Here is a 19,190-nt window from a genome sequence, read left to right as displayed (position 1 = left end):
TAATATTTAGATCTTTAATCCACTTCGATCTTAGTTTAGTGCATGGTGATAGATATGGGTTTAGTTTTAATCTTTGGCAGGTTGAAATCCAGTTTTTCCAGCGCCATTTATTAAAGAGGCTATCTTTCCTCCAGTGAGGGTATTTGGCTCATTTGTCAAAGATGAGGTGGCTGAGTGTATCTGGACTTGTTTTCACATCTTCTAATCTGTTCCACTGGTCCTCAGGTTTGTTTCTTTGCCAGTATCATGCTGTTTTTATCACAGTAGCTTTGTAGTATAATTTCAAGTTGGGGATTGTGATACCAACTGCCATGTCTCTGTTACCTAGAATTGCTTTTGCTATTCTGGGTCTCTTCTTGTTCCAAATGAATTTTTGGATTGTTTTCTCAAGGTCTGTGAAGTATGCTGTTGGGATTTCAATTGGGATTCCACTGAATCTACATAGCAGTTTTGGACGGATGGCCATTTTCACTATGTTGATCCTTCCTACCCAGGAGCAGAGGATGTCTTTCCATTGTCTGGTATCATCTTCAGTCTCTCTTTTCAGAGTGCTATAGTTTTCAGAGAAGAGGTCTTTGATTTCTTTCGTTAGGATGATTGCTAAGTATTTCAATTTCTTGGATGCTATTGTGAAAGGAATTGTTTGCCCTATTTCTCTCTCAGTGAGTCTGTTGTTTATGCAGAGGAAAGCTATTGATTTTTGTGTGTTGACCTTGTATCCAGCTACTCTACTGAATTTGGTTATTAAGTCTAGAAGACTTTTGGTGGAGTTCTTCAGGTCTTCTATATAGAGTATCATGTCATCTGCAAATAATGAAAATTTCACTTCTTCATTTCCTATCTTTATTCCTTTTATGTCCTTCTCTTGTGTAATTGCCGTGGCTAATGTTTCCAAAACTATATTGGACAGGAGTGGTGATAGTGGACATCCTTGTTTTGTTCCTGATTTTAGTGTGAAGGATTTCAGTTTTTGACCATTTAGTCTGATATTAGCTGTTGGTTTTTCATAGGTAGCTTTTATCAGATTGAGGTAGAGACCATCTATTTCAATTTTTGTAGGGTTTTATCATAAATGAGTGTTGGATTTTGTCAAATGCTTTTTCTGCATCTATTGAGAAGCTCATATGGTTTTTGTCCTTGGCTCTATAGATATAGTGTATTACATTGATTGATTTGCATATGTTGAACCATCCCTGCATCCCTGGGATGAATCCCTCTTGGTCAGGGTGTATGATCTTCATCATCTTCTGCATTCTATTTGCCATTATCTTATTAAGGATTTTTGCATCTATGTTCATTAGTGAGATTGGCCTATAGTTCTCTTTTTTGGTTGGGTCTTTCTCTGCTTTAGGGATCAAGGTGATGCTTGCTTCCAGGAATGAATTCAGGAGTATTGCTTCCCTTTCAATTTCATTAAAGAGTTTAAACAGTGGTGGCAGTAGTTCCTCTCTAAATGTCTTGTAGAATTCAGCAGTGAAGCCATCAGGACCCAAGCTTTTCTTAGTTGGTAAGTTTTTAATTACATTTTCAATTTCATTGATTGATATTGGCTTGTTTATAATTTTTAGATCTTCTCATTCAACTTTGATAATTCATACAAATCTAGGAATTTGTCCATTTCTTCTGTGTTTGTCATCTTATTGGTGTATAGGTTCTTGAAGTAGGTATTGATGATCCTCTGGGTTTTTGCTGGGTCTGTTGTAATTTCATCCTTTTAATTCCTAATTGCATGGATTTGGATCTCTTCTTTCCTTTTTCTGATAAGGTTGGCTAAGGACTTGTCAATTTTGTTTATTCTTTCAAAGAACTAACTCTTGGCTTCACTGATTTCTTTGTATTGTTTTCTTAGTCTCTATTGAATTGATTTCTGCTCTGATCCTTATAATTTCCTCCCTTGTTTGAGCTTTGGGTTTGTACTGCTCTTCTTTTCTAGAAGCTTGAGGTTCAGCACCAGGTTGTTTAATTGGGCTCACTCTCTTTTCCCAATATCAGTATTCACTGCTATGAATTTCCCTTGTAAGACTGCTTTCATTGTATCCCATAGATTCTGATATGTTGTACTGTCATTGTCATTTAATTGTAGAAACTGTGTGATTTCTTCTTTAATTTCTTCTGTGACACACTAGTTATTCAGAGGTGTGTGGTTCAATTTCTGTGTGTTTATGAAATTCTTATGGGTTCTTTTGCAATTGATCTCCAATTTCATCACACTATGGTCTGATAACATACAGGGGGTAACATCAATTCCTTTGCACTTACTTAAACATATTCTATAAGCAAGTATGTGGTCTATTTTGGAGGACAACCCATGTGCGGCTGAAAAGAATGTGTATTCTGATTTTGTGGGGTAGAACACTCTGTAAACATCTGTTAAGTTCATTTGTTCAAGAGTTTGGTTGATTTCTAATATTTCGTTACTTATTCTTTGTCTAGTTGATCTATCTATTTGTGACATTGTGGTATTAAGCTCCCTCACTACTAATGCATTAGTGCTCATTTGATTTTTTATGTCTGTTAATATTTGTTTTATACAGTTGGGCACACTAGTGTTTGGTGCATAGATATTTATGATTGTCATCTCTTCCTCTTGGATTGTTCCCTTTACAAAGATGGAGTGTACTTCTTTATCTCTCTTAATCAGTGTTGGTTTGAAATCCACTTGACCTGCAAAGAGAATAGCTACTCCTGCTTTTTTTTGAGTTCCTGTCACATGGAGTATTGTTTTCCACCCTTTTACTTTCAGTTTATGAGTTTCTTTTTGAATTAAGTGTGTTTCTTGTATCCAGCATATTGTTGGATTTTGCTTCTTGACCCATTCTGCCAGTCTATTTTTTTTGATTGGTGAGTTGAGACCATTAACATTGATGGTTAAAACTGATGTGTATTGACTTGTCCTTGTTACGACTTTTTCTTTTTGTTGGATTCTCTCCCTTTGCATTTATTTTCTTGTCATGTCTGATGGATTCATTCTGCTGGGCTTACTGGGGTTGTGATCCTCATTGTCTTTTCCTAGGATACAGTCTAAAATTTTCTGGAGTGCTGGTTTGGCATTCATGAAGTTCCTAAGGTGCTCTTTGTCATGAAAGTATCTTATTTCTCCATCAATTTTGAAAGAGAGTTTTGCAGAGTGCATCAGTCTGGGTTGGAGGCTGTTTTCCTTTAGGGCTTGGAATACATCACTCCAAGCTCTTCTTGCCTTGAGGGTTTGTGTTGAGAAGTCTGCTGTGATTCTGATGGGCTTTCCTTTGTATGTGATTTGTTTCTTTTCTTTAACTGCTTATAGAATTTTGTTCTTCTGTTGGGTTTCTGGAATCTTAACTATTATATGCCTATGTGTAGATTTTTTTTTTTATCAAGGCTAGGTGGAGTCCTCTATGCCTCACTTATCTGTATGTCAAGTTCTTTTCCCCTGCTTGGGAAGTTTTCTGCCATCACTTCTGTGAACAGTTTTCTTTTATGTCATCTGCACTCTCTCCTGTTTCTTCATTGACTCCAATCAGTCTTATGTTACTCTTCTTTGCATCCTCTAGCTGCTGCTGGATTGCTTTCTCATAGTCCCTTACTACTTTAAAGCAATTTTTCTTTTCCTGGTCATGAATTGCAATCTTATCTTCTGTATCTGAAATTCTGTCCTCGTGTTGGCTCATTCTGCTGCATAAGGTTTCAATGGAGTTTTTAATCTCCTGGAAATCTGATTGCATCTGTTTTATGGATTCCATTTGTTTCCTATGTTGGGATTTCATCCTTTTCCTCAGCTCCTCTATTTCTTTTTATCTTTGTCTTCTCTAGATTTATTAATCATGTCTTGCACTATGGGCACAATCTCTGCTGTTATGTGAGAAATTATTTCTGATTTCATTTTTTTCCAGATGCTCTTTTGTTGCCAGTTCAGGGAGTCCATGTGGTTGAGTATCAGATTGTTCCATCACATTTCCGTTTGGGGTTGCTTTAGGTGATGTGGAAGTCTGTTTTTGAGACTTGTTTACGTGTCTTCTCATTTCAAGGGAGTGGGGGATGTTGCTGGCACCTGCGGCTCACCTCTTCAGTGCTGGGGGCGGTGGTATAGCAGCCAGAATCTCACCTCCTCCTCGGCACTGCATTGAAGTCCCATCTGTAGGCCACCATGGTCTCACTGAGCATTGTCTTGTCATTCAAAGATCCATCTGGTCTTTAGAGGTCTGTCATCAGCCTTTAAAGTGCAATCCTTGATTCATTGGTAGCCCTCATGTCCCTTCTCCTCTGTCACCCTGAGCTTAGTGAAAGTCTCCTAACCCATATGCTCCCTTTTGCTCTCCATATGCGACCCAAGACTTTGTCTCAAAGTTCTGGAAAAGTCACAAACTGAATGCCCACCTCAGACTCCTCTTAATTATTTGTTTTCACTTAGTGCAATCCTGCACTATCTTGCTTACCCTACTTAATTGTATTTTTATAATTTGAAGGATAATATACAGCACAATGTCTACTATATGAAGGTGATTTAATTAGATACAGGTTTTTCAAAGAAATTTTTTGGCTGCTATGTAGAAAACCAGTAGGAAGGAAGCAATACCTGAGGTCAGAACAGAAACAGTCCAGAAGCTATTGGAGTAATTCACCTCAGTGGCTTACCAGAAGGATAAAAATGGAGACAGAGGGAAATGGATGGGTTGGAACAGGTTATTTAAGTGAGTATGTATTAGTCATGGATTAGATGGGCCTAAGAAAGTAAGGTCTTAGAGTTTCTGGCCCAGTGGACAGTACTAGTGTATAGTGAGAGAAGGAACATTAGTGGAGTGTGGAATAATATGATACACGCATTTTAGACCTGGTGCATATGAGAAACTTGTAAGTATTCAAATAGAAATGAGGTAAAATTGATTGCATATGCCCATCATGCCTAAGATCCAGGCAACAAATATTTGTCCATCCCCTTTCTATTGTACACGAAACCAGGTGCTGGGAATAGAGTGTGAAAATGTTAGGCATCATCTCAGTTGTGGTTGAAAACCTTAAAGTCTTCATGGAAAAAGAAAGGGATATTGAATAAGTAATCACCCAAGGGAAAAACAGAAGCCATCAAAAGTGAGCTATATCAAGGACCAGTTCACATCAAATGATGCTTAGAGATGGAGAGGTTGTCCATTGGACTGGGTAACATGGTAGTCACTATAATCTTGACAGGAACTGTTGAAATATCAAAAGCAGAAGCCAGATTAAAGTGAGTTGAAAACTATAAACAAGGAAGTGAAGACAGTAATTGTATGACATTTATTCAGAGTTTTGCAGAGAAGCGAAGCGAAGTAGGAGCAGCAAAATGGAGCAGTAGCTATAAATGGACCAAGGTTGAGGGAGAATTAATTCATACAGATGATTATAAGGAGTGTTTGTATTTCAGAAGAAAAGGGGACAGTGATAATGCTGGTGTCAATAAGACCAAAAAATATGTGAGAAGCACAGAGTTATTCTTTGAGAAGATGGTGGTAGCAAGGAACTCAAAGGTGCTTCTCGGGTGAAAATAATGTTCTGTTTCCTGATCTAGGTGCTAGTTAAATAAGTGTGCATTTTGTGAAAAATGTGTCAAGAGATAAACTTATGATATGTGCTCTTTCCTCTATGTTTTAAACATCAATAGAGGTTTTTTTAAAAAAACAGAAGGACTAGAAAAGAGGAAACAAATAGCATCATTTTTTGCAAGTTATTTGATTGCCTACACAGGACAGATGGATTTATAAGATTTATAGATTTATGATAGATTTATAGGTTTATGATACATTTATAAATAAAAGGAAAATTTCATAAAGTAGCTGCATTAAGACACAAGTCAATTGTATACAATAAAAAATTGAAAGAATTTTTAAAGTGCAGCATTTATAATAAAAAATTTATAAAACATCTAGTAAAATCATTCTTTTAAGTACATATTCAACCTGTATATATTCAACTTGGATATAGAAAATTGTGGGATTTTACTGTAAGATTTTAAGAAAGAACTAAACAGTCATACACATGTTAATGAACAGGAAGATTTGATTTGCTAATGTCAGTTCTCCCCCAATTTTTCTAGAAACTCAATGAAATACCAGTCAAAACCCCAACAGGATTTTGTAGAACTTTACAAACTGATCCCAAAAGGCAATGAAATGGCAAAGGACTAAAAAAGTCAATTTCACCTAGAAAAGAAAGAAGTGCTTACCATGCCGTACGTCTGGACTTGCTTTAAAGCTAGGTAACTACCTATAAAGTAGGATGTCAGCATAAGATAACCTACCAGCAAGTCTAAAAACAGATTGCCCCATACGAGGAACTTGATTATATGACTAACAGTGCGTATAATTTATCATACAGACTGGGGCACTCAGGGGAAACTATCATTATTATAATGATAATATTATTTTCAACATTATGTCAAGCCAACAAATGTAAACCATCTCTCCACTGGGCAAATGAGGATGTATACAAGGTTTATTGATTATCTTGGAAGAGAATATAAATAGAAACAGCCTTTGAAGGAACAAAGGCCCTTCCTCTACAGATACAAGTGGGAAATGGAGTACAGACAAAAGTGTGAGGTATCAGGTTTAATGGTGGGTGTTTGGCCTGCCTTACTATTTTTATTTCTCAATAAATTTTGAGGCAACACCTCCAGCAGAGGGTAAGTGGGAAAGGAGTCTAGGGAGCTTGGATGAGAACAGACAGTGTAATTGTTCAGGTGAGCAGAAGAACAAATATATTAAGGAGAGGTAGTGGGATCACCAGGATCAAGGGCTAATTTTAGGTTTATGTCATGAATTTATGGACCCATGAACACAGTTAAGTATACATGTTTCACCTGCATCATTTAGCGCTTAAATGTGTATGGATATAAAATCTAAACTAGAGAAAAGGGATTGTGAACAATGAAAACATAGTATTTTGATGGATTAGAGATCTATGGAGTGATAGCATTAAAGAGTATACCTGGAGGGGGGATGGGTGTCAGCAAGTAGGTCCTTTAAAACCAAGATGTTAGAGATGGTGCCACTTATTGGTGACAAAATGTCAAGGGACCATGGGAATGGGGATTGGGATTCACACTATTTGGGTCACAAAATCATAGATAATACAATGTTAAGCTGAGATCCAGAGAAATAAAGTAACTTGCCAAGAGTGGCAAGAAAGATCTTTATTGAATACGTAGTGTTTGCCAAGAGCATAGAAGCAAAGGTAGGACCCCAGCCATGATGCATTACTGAAAAGGAAGGGACCCTGGTTTCTTGGCAGGTGAAACCTCTCTATCATTTGTTTTATTAACTTAGAGGTCAACTAGGAAAAGAAAGTAAAGGCACAATTCACTTTCTTGTTTTTAAATCATTATGGAAGCCAAGACGGGAAATTATTAATGATAAAGTCATGCTGGCTGCCTAGGTGGTATTCCAAAGGGAGATACAGCTAACCTCTTCCTCAGCAGCATACTGAGTCCAGCAGAAGAAAAGGACTCATGCAAACAAACCAAATTAATAGCAGGAAATGGATGAGATTCTGTCTATACAAGATTGTTAGTAGTTTACAGTAGTAGCACCAACTGATAGTCTGGGGGATTCTAGGCAATACTTTCCTCATCCTAAATTTGCATTATAAAGAAAGGGTACTTCCCAAGTGCCCATCAACTGGAAACTGGATAAAGAAAATGTGTTTTTTTTATAAAATGGAGTACTACTTAGCCATAAAGAACAAAAAACTACAGTCATTTATAGCTAAATGGATGCATATCGAGGCCATACTCTTAAGTGAAATAAATAGGACACACATGTGTAAATACCAAATAGTTTCTCTAGTGTGAGCAACTGATAGTGTAAACAAGGGTTAAAATGATTAAAATGAATAATTGATAACTTGAAATAGGAAAAAAGGTCCAAAGACAGAGTGAAGGGAGGGGAAGGGGAAAGGAAAAACTATGAGAAAAGAAAAAAAATGGAAATGCAATCTATGTAAATAGGGAAGGGCGGAGGGGGTGAAGGGTGCACAGGTAATGGGGAAAAAAATAAGAACCAAGATACATCATGTACAGGTACAAACACCCAATGATAAATGTAAACGAACTGTATACCTAAAATGTACCAATGAAAGAACCAAAAAAAAAAAAAAAGAAAGAAAGAAAAGGTGCTTGCTGCATAGATAACACCAGCTAGATAAATTCTCTAAATCTTCCTAGACTGCCCCGTCAAGCTCCTTCTATTTAGTGGCTCTGTACCTCCCTCTTCAGGTTGGCTAAAATCTTTCCAACGTTCTCTCTGACCCTTCCTAGTGTGCACCACCAGGAAGGGGTAAGCTACAAGTTTACTCCGGATTCCAAGCTGATGTGAATGGAGGCAGGTGGGGGTTGAAAAAGGAATGGAAATTCAAATTATTTTAAAAGACCAGGTCTTGATGTGAATCTAGTTGAAATATCTTTGTTTTCTTCTTTCTCAAGTCAAAGACAGGATATAGAAAGCCAGTGCAAAAGACACAAATTTGTTTCGAGTGTGACAGTGTAGACACTGAAATTGATTTCATGGCCAGGAACAACTGAAAATTAGACCCATTAGGGTTTAGTCACATCCCTACATTTGAGAATCATGCAAATCGGTGTTTCCTTCCATGCACATGATGAAAATCTACATCTCAGCTCTCTTTTTTTTCAGCTCTCTTTAAAATGAGACTTCTGGAACAATTCTGGTGTTCCTATAAACGGCCATTTACATAACTGAACCAAAAAAAAAGCCAAGAAATAACTGCCTTTGGCTTTAGCTTTCTAGGAGAAATGTTTAGCATTTATCCCATTACAATACTGAGAGTGTTTTAAAGGTTTTATTATCACCTTCATTTTCCATGGAATTTACACGTTTTAGTCATTGCTTTTCTTTCTCTGTGAAGATAAAAAGAGATAAATACACATCTCATTCCCTTCATAATCTACTATCCACTGCATACCATAAAATACTGCTTTAAGCTCTGCGGTTTTCCTCCGACCACTGGAGAACAGTGTGTGGAGTTGAGTGGTGTCCTCACAACCCAACCCTGTGTCTAGACAGTTCTGCTCTTATCATTCTGCCTGGTCAGAAACACCCAGGGATTAGGGCTCCGCTTACCAGTTCCTAATGTCTAGTCACCTCCTAAATATTTCCACTGTGTTTTTGCCCAAATATAAGCCCCAATTCTCCTTCTGAGCACTCTGGATGGAGTAAACGTCCCCATACAAAGTGAAGGCCATAGACGGCACCGTTGTTGGAACATGTCATCAGTAGAACACAGAGCTTCCCAAGGAGCAGGGCACAGGGCAAGCACTCAACTCTGGACAGGAAGGAGGGTGCCTTTGAACTTCATCCCAGGTATATCTATCCCAAGTCTAGATCTGGGACTCAACATTCTCTAGCAGGGGCTGAGTGGGGAGGAAAAGGGGCTGATTTGCAAACTCTAATTACCCAGGATACTTGTAAACCCTCAGGGACAGGCCAAGGTTCTCTCACATCTCATGGATCAGAATTTCTGGAGGTAAACCTTGTGCATGTATATTTTTTAATCTCCTTGGGCATATAATTTTTTAATCTCCCAAAGAGATCCATGTACACAGCCAAGGTTGCAAACCAGTGTCCTATGATAATGCCAGGAAACAGGGCCCTTATAAGGGCTGATTAAAATCTATGCTGTGTATTTAAATTTTTTTAAATGTGTTACACCTTGCTGTTAATCCCCTTCAAAATACTCCCCTTGCTGTCAATATACTTATGCCATCATTCTGGCCACTTTCTGAAACAGTCCTGAAAGTCCTCATTCATGAGTGTCTTTGCAAGGTGTGAAAAATACAGTGAATGCGGCTACTGAGTCCCATCCAATGGAAAGGCAGGCTCATAAAAACATTAGAGTATGTGGTCATCCACCGTACTCCCCAGATCTGGTACCATACAACTTCTGACTCTTTCCCAAAGTCAAAATAACTGTGAAAGTCAAACATTTTCAATCAAAAGACTTCCAGAACTGCTTCAGAAAGTGGCCAGAATGATGGCCTAAGTGAGTTTAAAGTGAGGGAAAGTGCTTTGAGGGGGATTGATGGAAATGTGTCTTTTACTGTAATTTTTAAAATTTAAACATTCATCATATGTGTCAATCACACCTTGCATACTTCACACTCACAAATCAGTGTTTTTCCCTCCCACCTTGAATCTAGATCTAAGTACAGGACAGTGGGAGTGCGTGTGTGACAACCATTTCCTTTGAGGAACACACGTGAAGGCCACTCAGCTGCCAAGCATCACAGGCCATTCAGACAGAAGGCTGAGGGCCACGCTCCATTCACTCTGAGCTCCCCTGGCCTCCCGTGGAGCAAAAAACCAAAAGGCCAGCTCCTAAGAGAATCTATTGTTTTTCCCAACAATAATACAGACTTGTGATTGGCACAGTTTTAAGACAATGCATTAAGAACAGAGAAGTTTGCTAAGTGGAAAGGAAGTGGAAGTCTGATCAGAAAAACCACCCTGCAAGCCTGGAGCCAAGGAGAAAAGAGAGTTCACTTCAGCTCTGTTGGGATAACCAGTAGGTGAACTCTAAAAGAAAATGACCTGGTTTCTCCTGCTGCAGCAGAAGCATAACATATTTCTGTTCCTAAGCAACAGACAGATGCCTTTATTTCCCAGCACAGCTGAGGCTGGAATCATTCAATTTCCTATTTCCTTTACAGCAACCCCTGCCTCTTACCTACCTGCTGAACTTCTTAGAAGCTTGATGGGCAGGGCTGTCCCACTCTGGTCCTCTGCATCACACGCAGAGACAATCATTTTCTGAAAGACTTGGTCCTGTTCTTGGGTACAAGGAAAAGAACATAATCTAGAACGCCATCTGCCATCCTGAAAATAGCCAATAGCGGCACTATTTTTACCCAGCAATTATCAAACAAACGGAGTCATTTGAAAGAGTCACAGCTGTTTCTCAGTGTTTTCTCATTACAAATATGACAGGGTGAATGCTGATTTTGTTTCTGCTTTATGTCTTATGCATAAAGAGGCGTGATGATTTCTCAGCCTCCCATCAGAACACAAGTCAAAGTGTGTACTCCACAACTGAGTCACTCAGACAAATTAAAAATCTTTCGTTATCTTGATGGCACAGTCAGGGTTTTGCTAAATGTGGTTCTTATTTAGAAAGTGAATGCAAGGAACTGCTTTTTTCTGCGTGGCTGCTATGAAGCTTTTTGATCACACAGAACACATTAACTTTCTTCCTGCTTAAAAGTGACCTGAAATGAAGTATTGGTGCTCATGGTTTCTATGTACGTTAGCACTTTTAATGAGAAAGCAAAATTCTGCAAAATGTGTCCTATTTTCCCGTTATCCACCATCATAAAATCAGGAAGGTGTCCTATAGAAATGCATGTCCATAGTAAACCAAACACACACTCACATGCACACATACACATGTACATATATGCACACATATCCACATGTAGCCCCAAAATCTCTCATTCCTTTTACCCACCTGCACCTGAACCCTCTTCCTACATTTGGGGAGTTGCCCAACTGCAAAAGACAGTGCTCATCTACCACGATGACCATGACAGCGATACCCCTGCTTCCCTTGCAACTGAGACAAAGCCACTGCCTTCAGCACCACCCTCAGAGGCCCTCACCTGAGCCTACAGAGATCACCCAGCTCTCCCCGTGGAGAACAGATGCTGCAGGGCTGGCGCTGGCCTGCACCGCTCCGCCCAGGTGCTTGCAGAAAGTGCAGGCTGTGGCCTCCAGGGCCCCGCAGTAACTGGCGCATCCATCAGACCAGCTGTGTGGGAAGATTCAACCTGTCCCCAGCTTCACAGCCTCAAGCTGGCCCCCAGCCCCCCAGCCCTCCAGAGAGACTGTGAAGCAGACAGCACCCTTTCAAACAACTCCTCTTCTCCTTCAATCAACCCAGCATTGGTTTTATTGTTATACCCAAGAGCCCTACATCAGAGAATAAGTTTTTAATGTATTAATCACATGAAAACCAATTGTATGCTTGAATTTTTGTTGCCTGACAAAATTTTCCAGCTTTTCCCCAATTCTTGAGTCTTCAGTTTCTATTTCAAGTGTAATTAACCCACAGAAATGTCTAATTTCTGAAAACTCCCTGCTTCCTCACTTTCCTCTTTTTTTTTTTTTTTTTTTGAGACAGAGTCTCACTTTGTAATGCAGACTGGCCTTAAACTCACTATGTAGCCTCGGTTGGCCTCAAGCTTGAGGTGATCCTCCTGCCTCAGCCTCCCAAGTGCTGGGATTATAGGCGTGCACCACTACACCACCCGGCTCCTCACTTTCAACTAGGAATATAATCAAAAGTAGGATAAGAAAAGTCATAGGAAGATGATGCAGGTTGACACGGCCACCCTGTGTATCTACGCTTGAAACCTGGGACACTAACTTCAGGAAATGCACAACCAGCCATGACCTCATCATTTGGGGTAAAGGTTCTCAAACGTTAATCTACTCATGGATCCCACAGGCATGTTGTTAAATTGCAGACACGAATTCAGTAACGCCGGGGTTCCATAGCTCCAACAAGGTCCCAGGTGGACCTAGGCTGCTTGGCTATGGCTGCACTTTGCAGGGCAAGGTTTTCAGTACTCAGGTGCTACTCCTAAGTCTCCAAAGCAAAACTGTTCCAGAACAAAACAAAATAGAAAAAGGACTCTCCATTTTCTAGAGCTCATTTCTTCTTTTCCTTTCAATTTTTTAAATTTGATTTTCTGTCTTTAACATTTCCTGTTTTGTTTTGTTTTGATTGATTGATTTTCATTAGTATGTTTATAGGATGCAATGTTTGCATTCCTTGTGGGGAGTTGGGACATGTGCATAACACATCGCAGTTCTTCTTTCCTCCCCTTTCCCTCCTCTCCCTTTCACCCCTCTCCATGTCTTGATCCCCTTCCCCTTTGAGAAAGATCTAGCTCTCTACTTATTATCTATCTGTTATTTTGCTCTTTATTTATATTTTGGGTTTCTCATATAAGAGAAATCTCATGATATTTAAGATTGTGTGTCTGATTTTTTTTCACTTAACATTATGAGCTCATTTTCCTACAAATGACTGAAGTTTTCTTTCTTTATGGCATGTAGTACTCCACTGTACATAAATACCACATTTTCTTTATCCATTCATCTATTTAGGCTGCTTCCAAAAAAGTGACAATACATTTTGTCATGTGGTACATGCCTCATACCATGTGGAAAATTTCCATCATGTTGGGAATTAAGCTTTAACATTTGAATTTTGGAGGGACATAAATATTCGGTCCAGAGCAGCTGGGTATAAAACATATGAAGCAATAAAATGCATGACAGCAAAAGCACACATGCCAAAAGAGAGGAAATAGAAATAGACAGCTGTAAAGTTCTCACACTATACATTCCTGTTATTTGAATGTAAACAATGGTAAATTAAAAATTTATAAACTCTAGAGCAACCACTACACAAATGAAGAAGTATAATTAATAAGGAAAAAAACTAAAATAGAATAATAATAAATATTAATTTAGGCCAAAAGAAGGTAGGAAACAAAGAAAAAAGACAGATATGACAAATAGAAAAAAGTGGAAGGTGGAGGTTAAAATTCTATGATAGTAATAACCATCTTAAATGGAAATGGTCTAAATTCACCCACAAAGGAACACATTGTAAAACTGGATAAATGTTATGCTTTAAAATGTAAAGTACAGCTCACTTCAAATAAAAAGAATGGTTACAATTGTCTCTAATTTCTCATTCTGTATGAACTTAGAGACATTTATAGCTAAATAGATGCACATTGAGGCGATATTCTTAAGTGAAATAAATAGGACACACGTGTAAATACCAAATAGCTTCTCTGGTTTGAGAAACAGAAAGTGTAAATAAGGACTAAAAGATATAATAGATAATGTAAAATAGGAATAAAAGGGGCAAAGGGGAAGGGGAAGTGGGAGGGGTAGGGAAAAGGGAAGAAGGGAATGGAATTAATATGAGAAAATTTAAAAATGGAAACAAAGTCTTTGCAAATAGGGAAGGATGGAGGGGATGAAGGGAGGGCAGGGGAAGGGGGAAAAAATAAGAACCAAGAGAGATTACGTAAAGGCACAAATTTCCAATGGTTAATGTCATTATACTGTATACCTAGAATGTACCAATAAAATTAATTTAAAATTACACACACACACAAAGAATGGTTACAAGGAGAAAATATAGAAAAAAATCACACAAATACCAACCAAAATAAAGCTGAGTGGCTATGCTAATATAAAATTAATGCCAGAATAAAGAATATTACCAGGAAAAAAGTACTTTTTTATAATGATAAAGGAATTAATTTGTCAAATTGCAATTCCAAATGTCTCTTCAGATAATAAAAAGCTTCAAAATGCAGAAAGTAAAAATGGAATTAGAATAGACAAATTCATAATTATTCTATAGTTGAATATTTCATTACTCTAATCTCAATAATTGATAGAAAAAGCAACCAGAAATTCAGTAAGGATATAAAACACCAGAAAAACACTATCACTGAAATTAATTTAATTGGCATTTATAGAGCATTCCACCTGACGAATACAAAATATCTATTCTTACCAAGTGTATATGTAACATGTACAAGACCACATTTGGAGCAAGAAAAGAAGCATCTATAAGTTTAAAAGGACTTACCTCATACAAAGTATGTTACCTTACCAGAATTAAATGAGAAATCAGTAACAGAAAGAATTCTAGAAAGATCCTCAAATATTTGGAAACTAAAGAACCTGCTTATAAATATCCCATAAGTGAAAAAATTACAAAGGAAATTAGAAAATATTTTGAACTGAATAAAAATTAAGACAAAATATATCAAAATTTGTAGGATGCAGACAAAGCAGTGCTTATATTATAAAAATAAAAGAATTTAAAAACAATTCTTCCAACATAAAAAAATTGAACAAATAAAATCAAAGTATAATAAAAGTAAGCAAAGGAAAGGAAATAGTAAAGATAAAAGCAAGAAGTCAATGAAATTTTTTTAAACAGAAAAATAGAGAAAATCATCAAAACCAAAATGTGTTTGGGGAAAAACAATAAAATTAATTAAGCCTCTTGCTGATCAAGATAAAAAGACAGAAGATATAAATAACCATTCTCAGGAATGAGGAATAATTATCTCTATGAATTCTATAGACATTAAAAGGATAATGGGAATATTTTAAACATTATGCCAATAAACTTGAAAAACTTAAATGAAACAAATTTCTTGAAAGATATATACGTCCAAAGTCCATTTAAGAACAAATAATACAATAGTCTTATCTCTATTAAATAAACTGAATTTTTAGCTTTAAAAAACTTTCAGGACTAGATGGCGTCACTAGGAAATTCTACTAAATTTTTTTAACTACAATTTTTCACAAATACTTCATGAAAAGGAAGAAAATAGAAATATCTCCCAACTCATTCTATGAATCCAGAATTAGCTTGGTATCAAAACTAAGCAAAAATATTAAGGAAAGAAAATGTTGACTAATGTTTTTGATGAACAAAAACAGAGAAACAAAAATTCTTAAAATTTTATCCAAAGAAATCCAACAATATACAAAACAGATAAAACGTATGATGAATTTATTCCAGGAATGCAAGACTGGTTCCATGTTCAAAAATGAACTATGTACTTCAACGTATTAACAGATTAAATAAGAAAACGACATGATCTTCTTGATGTGTGTAGAACAGTCAGTTGACAAAATTCAACATTAATTTTTGTTTAAAAACTTTCAGCAAAATAGAAATAGAAAGAAGCTGCCACAACATAATAAAGATCTGGGCCAAGGATTTAGCACAGTGGCCCCCCTGCCGCGCCTGGCTCGAAAATGTAAGGTCTTGAGTTCGATCCCCGGTACCGGGGTGGGGAGCAGCACATAATAGAGACCATCAGTGAAAAACATACACCTAACATCAGACTTAATGGCAAAAAACTAAATGCTTTTCCCCTAAAACTGGAAAGAGCCATTTATTCAACAGAACAATCTTTTAATTTATTGCATAATTATTTCACATTTTATGCTTGTATAAAAGATAGTTTCCTCGACTGGAAAAGAAAATGTGGTTTATTTTTAAAATGGAGTACTACTCAGCCATAAAAAATGAGAAATTAGAGACATTTATAGCTAAGTGGATGCACATTGAGGCAATACTCTGAAGTGAAATAAATAGGACACACGTGTAAATACTGAATAGTTTCTCTGGTGTGAGAAACTGAAAGTGTAAATAAAGAGTAAATGTATAATAGGTAATGTGAAATAGGAAGAAAAGGGGCAAAGGGGAAGGAAGTGGGAGGGCTAGGGAAAAGGATAGAAGGGAATGGGATTAATATGAGAATATGGAAAAATAGGAACAAAATCTTTGTAAATAGGGAGGACTGGAGGGGTTGAAGGGAGGGCTGGGCAAGGGTGAAAAAGAAGAACCAAGAGAGACTAGGTAAAGGTGCAAATTTCCAACGATGAATGTCATTATATTGTATACCTAAAATGTACCAATGATTAGAATGAATAATCGATAATGCAAAATAGGAAGAAAAGGTCTAAAGAGGTAGGGGTAGTGGGAGGGGCAGGGGAAAGGAAAGAAGGGAAAGGAAAAATGATGAGAAATGGAAAAAATGGCAATAAAGTCTTTGTAAATAGGGAAGGGTGGAGGTCGTGAAGGGAGGGCTAGGAATGGGGAAAAAATAAGAACCAAGATGCATTTTATAAAGGTACAATTCCCAATGAGAAATGTAATTGTGTTGTATACCTACAATGTACCAATAAAAGAATTTAATACAAAAAAAAGATAGTTTCCTCAATTGTAAATAATTTTATATTTTAATTTTAAATAGTAATGTGTCTAAAAAATTTTTTATATTTTACTTTGCACCTTGTAAAATTATTGAACTCACTTATTAGTTCTAGTAGGTTTTATGTAGATCCCAATTCACAGTTCAAGGTACATGGGTCTTCTAGGTGCCAGGTGTATGGAAACTCACTAAAGATGAACTAGTAAAATTCTCACTAACCGCATGAGTAAATTAATCATGATGAGGATGAATTTGCAAAAGCAAAAGAATTTTACTGCTTCCTTTTCAATCTGTATGCCTATTATTTCTCACCATATTGCATTCTACCATATAGCAAGAAAATCCAGGGCAAATTTATTCATAGAAATTGACAAGCTGATCCTAAAATTTATATGATTCTAGATTCTCAAATTCTAGATTACTCAGCCAGGCATGGTGGTGCATACCTGTAATCCCAGTACTCAGGAGGCAGAGGCAGGAGGATTGCCATGAGTTTGAGGCCAGCCTGGGCTACACAGTGCGTTCAAATCCAGCCTGAACTATATAGCAAGACTGTGTCTCAAAAAAAAAAATAAAAAATTGGGAGAAGTCTTTGTGATTGATGGTTGAGTGAAGATTTCATACAAAATACAGCAAATTTCTCACATTTCCTTAGCCTGTTCTTTCCAAGCCCTGTGCCTCTCAAACTAAAGTATAAAAGAAAAAAGTATAAATTGGATTTTACCAAAATCAGAAACTTTTGCTCTTCGAAACACAGGAAAATTATAAACAAAGATACAAGCTACAATAAAATATTTGTGACTCATATCTCCATAAAAGAACTCATACGTACAACAAAAATAACCTCATAATGTAATAAGAAAACAAGCACAAATTTTAAATGGGCAAAGATTTGAGCACACACTTTACAAAATAAGATAAACAAATGGCAAATAAGCCTATGATAAGAAAGCCCACATTGTTATTTATTAGGAAGGACTAACTAAAACCCAAACCTCCTTATACTCACTGGCTAGAATGAAAATTGACAATATCATGTGTTACAGAAGATGTAATGCAACTGAAATTTCCTTCATTGCCGGTAATAAAAACATTTTGGCAGTTTTCCATAGTTACGCGTACACACCTACTGTATGATCTAGCATCTTACTTCCTAGATATTTACCTAAAAGAAATTAAAATGTTTGCCCACACAAATACTTATATGTGATCATTTCTAACAGTCTTATTCATAGTAATCAATGATTTGAAACAAACCTAGGCCCATCAACTGGTGAATACATAAATAAATTATAGTATATCTATACATGCTAGTGTATCTATTCATACTCATAAAAAAGAACAAGTCCCTAAACAGGCTCCTCAATACTGAAAGAGAAGAGCAAAATTGGAAGCCTGACATAACCCAACTTCAAGACATACTATAAAGCTATAGTATATTAGTTCATTTCCTGTTGCTAAAACAAAATACCTGGGCCAGGGATTTAGCTCAGTGGTTTCAGAGCCTGCCTCGCAAGCACAAGGTCCTGAGTTCAATCCCCGGTACCAAAAAAATAAAAAATAAACAAAATACCTAAGGTTGGGTACTTTATAAAGAAAAGAAGTTTATTTAGCTCACAGTTTTAGGGGTTGAGACCCAAAATATGGTGGCCCCATCACTTTGGCCTTTGGTGAAGGTCTTACAACAGATAACATCTAGACACAGACCTTACATTATTCACAAAAATTAACTCAAGTCAATCACATCTCTAAGTGTAAATGCACAACCAGAAAACATCCAGAAGATAATACAGAGGCAATCTAAATGATTTCGGTTTAGCAATGACTTTTTAGCTACAACACTAAAGGCACAACCTATGAAAGAACTGATGAGCCAGGCTCATGAAAACTCAAAACTTCTGCTCTGTGAGAGACACTGTAAAGACAATGACAAGACAAGCCACAGGCCGAGAGAATATGTTTGCAAAACGCATATCTGATAAAGCACTGTTATCCATCATATACACAAAACTCTTAAAACTCGACAAGAACACCCCCAACCTAGTGGTAAAATCTTCCAAAGACCTTGGGAAAATGGGCCAAAGAAAACAGATAGATGATAAATAAGCATATAAAAAGATGCCCCATGACATATGTCATCAGAGGAAAGCAAATTAAAGCAAACATGAGACATTACAGCACATCCATCAAAATGGTCAAAATCCAAAACACACATCAAAAAGGCTAGTGAGAACGCAGAGCCGCAAAAATTCTCATTCATTGCAGTGGGGATACAAAATGGTATGGCCACTTCGGAAGACAGTTTAGCAGTTTCTTACACGAGTAAATGTTACCATATCATATAGCATTCGTGCTCCTTTTTATTTACTCAAAGGAGTTGAAATTTTTCTGTACA

General features: G+C 37.0%; 1 protein-coding gene across 4 annotated transcripts in view; it reads right to left on the bottom strand.

Annotated features, from left to right (window-relative positions):
* Syt16 (synaptotagmin 16) overlaps positions 1 to 19,190 on the bottom strand; it is a 316,226-nt gene that overhangs the window by 264,048 nt on the left and 32,988 nt on the right. Inside the window, exon 2 of one of the 4 annotated variants that reach the window (XM_087195237.1) lies at positions 10,697 to 10,795. The exons of the other annotated variants lie outside the window; for them this stretch is intronic. Within the exon in view, the coding sequence (XP_087051363.1) occupies positions 10,697 to 10,795 (99 nt within the window). The remainder of the gene's footprint in view (positions 1 to 10,696; positions 10,796 to 19,190) is intronic. 4 annotated transcript variants of the gene reach the window in all.

This window comes from Heterocephalus glaber, unplaced genomic scaffold, assembly GCF_053883595.1.
Source record: "Heterocephalus glaber isolate CG9 unplaced genomic scaffold, H.glaber_assembly_v1.0 deba00001608, whole genome shotgun sequence".
Lineage (NCBI taxonomy): Eukaryota > Metazoa > Chordata > Mammalia > Rodentia > Bathyergidae > Heterocephalus > Heterocephalus glaber.
The sequence above is the reverse complement of the archived record's forward strand: the minus strand, read 5'-3'. Positions and strand labels throughout refer to the sequence as shown.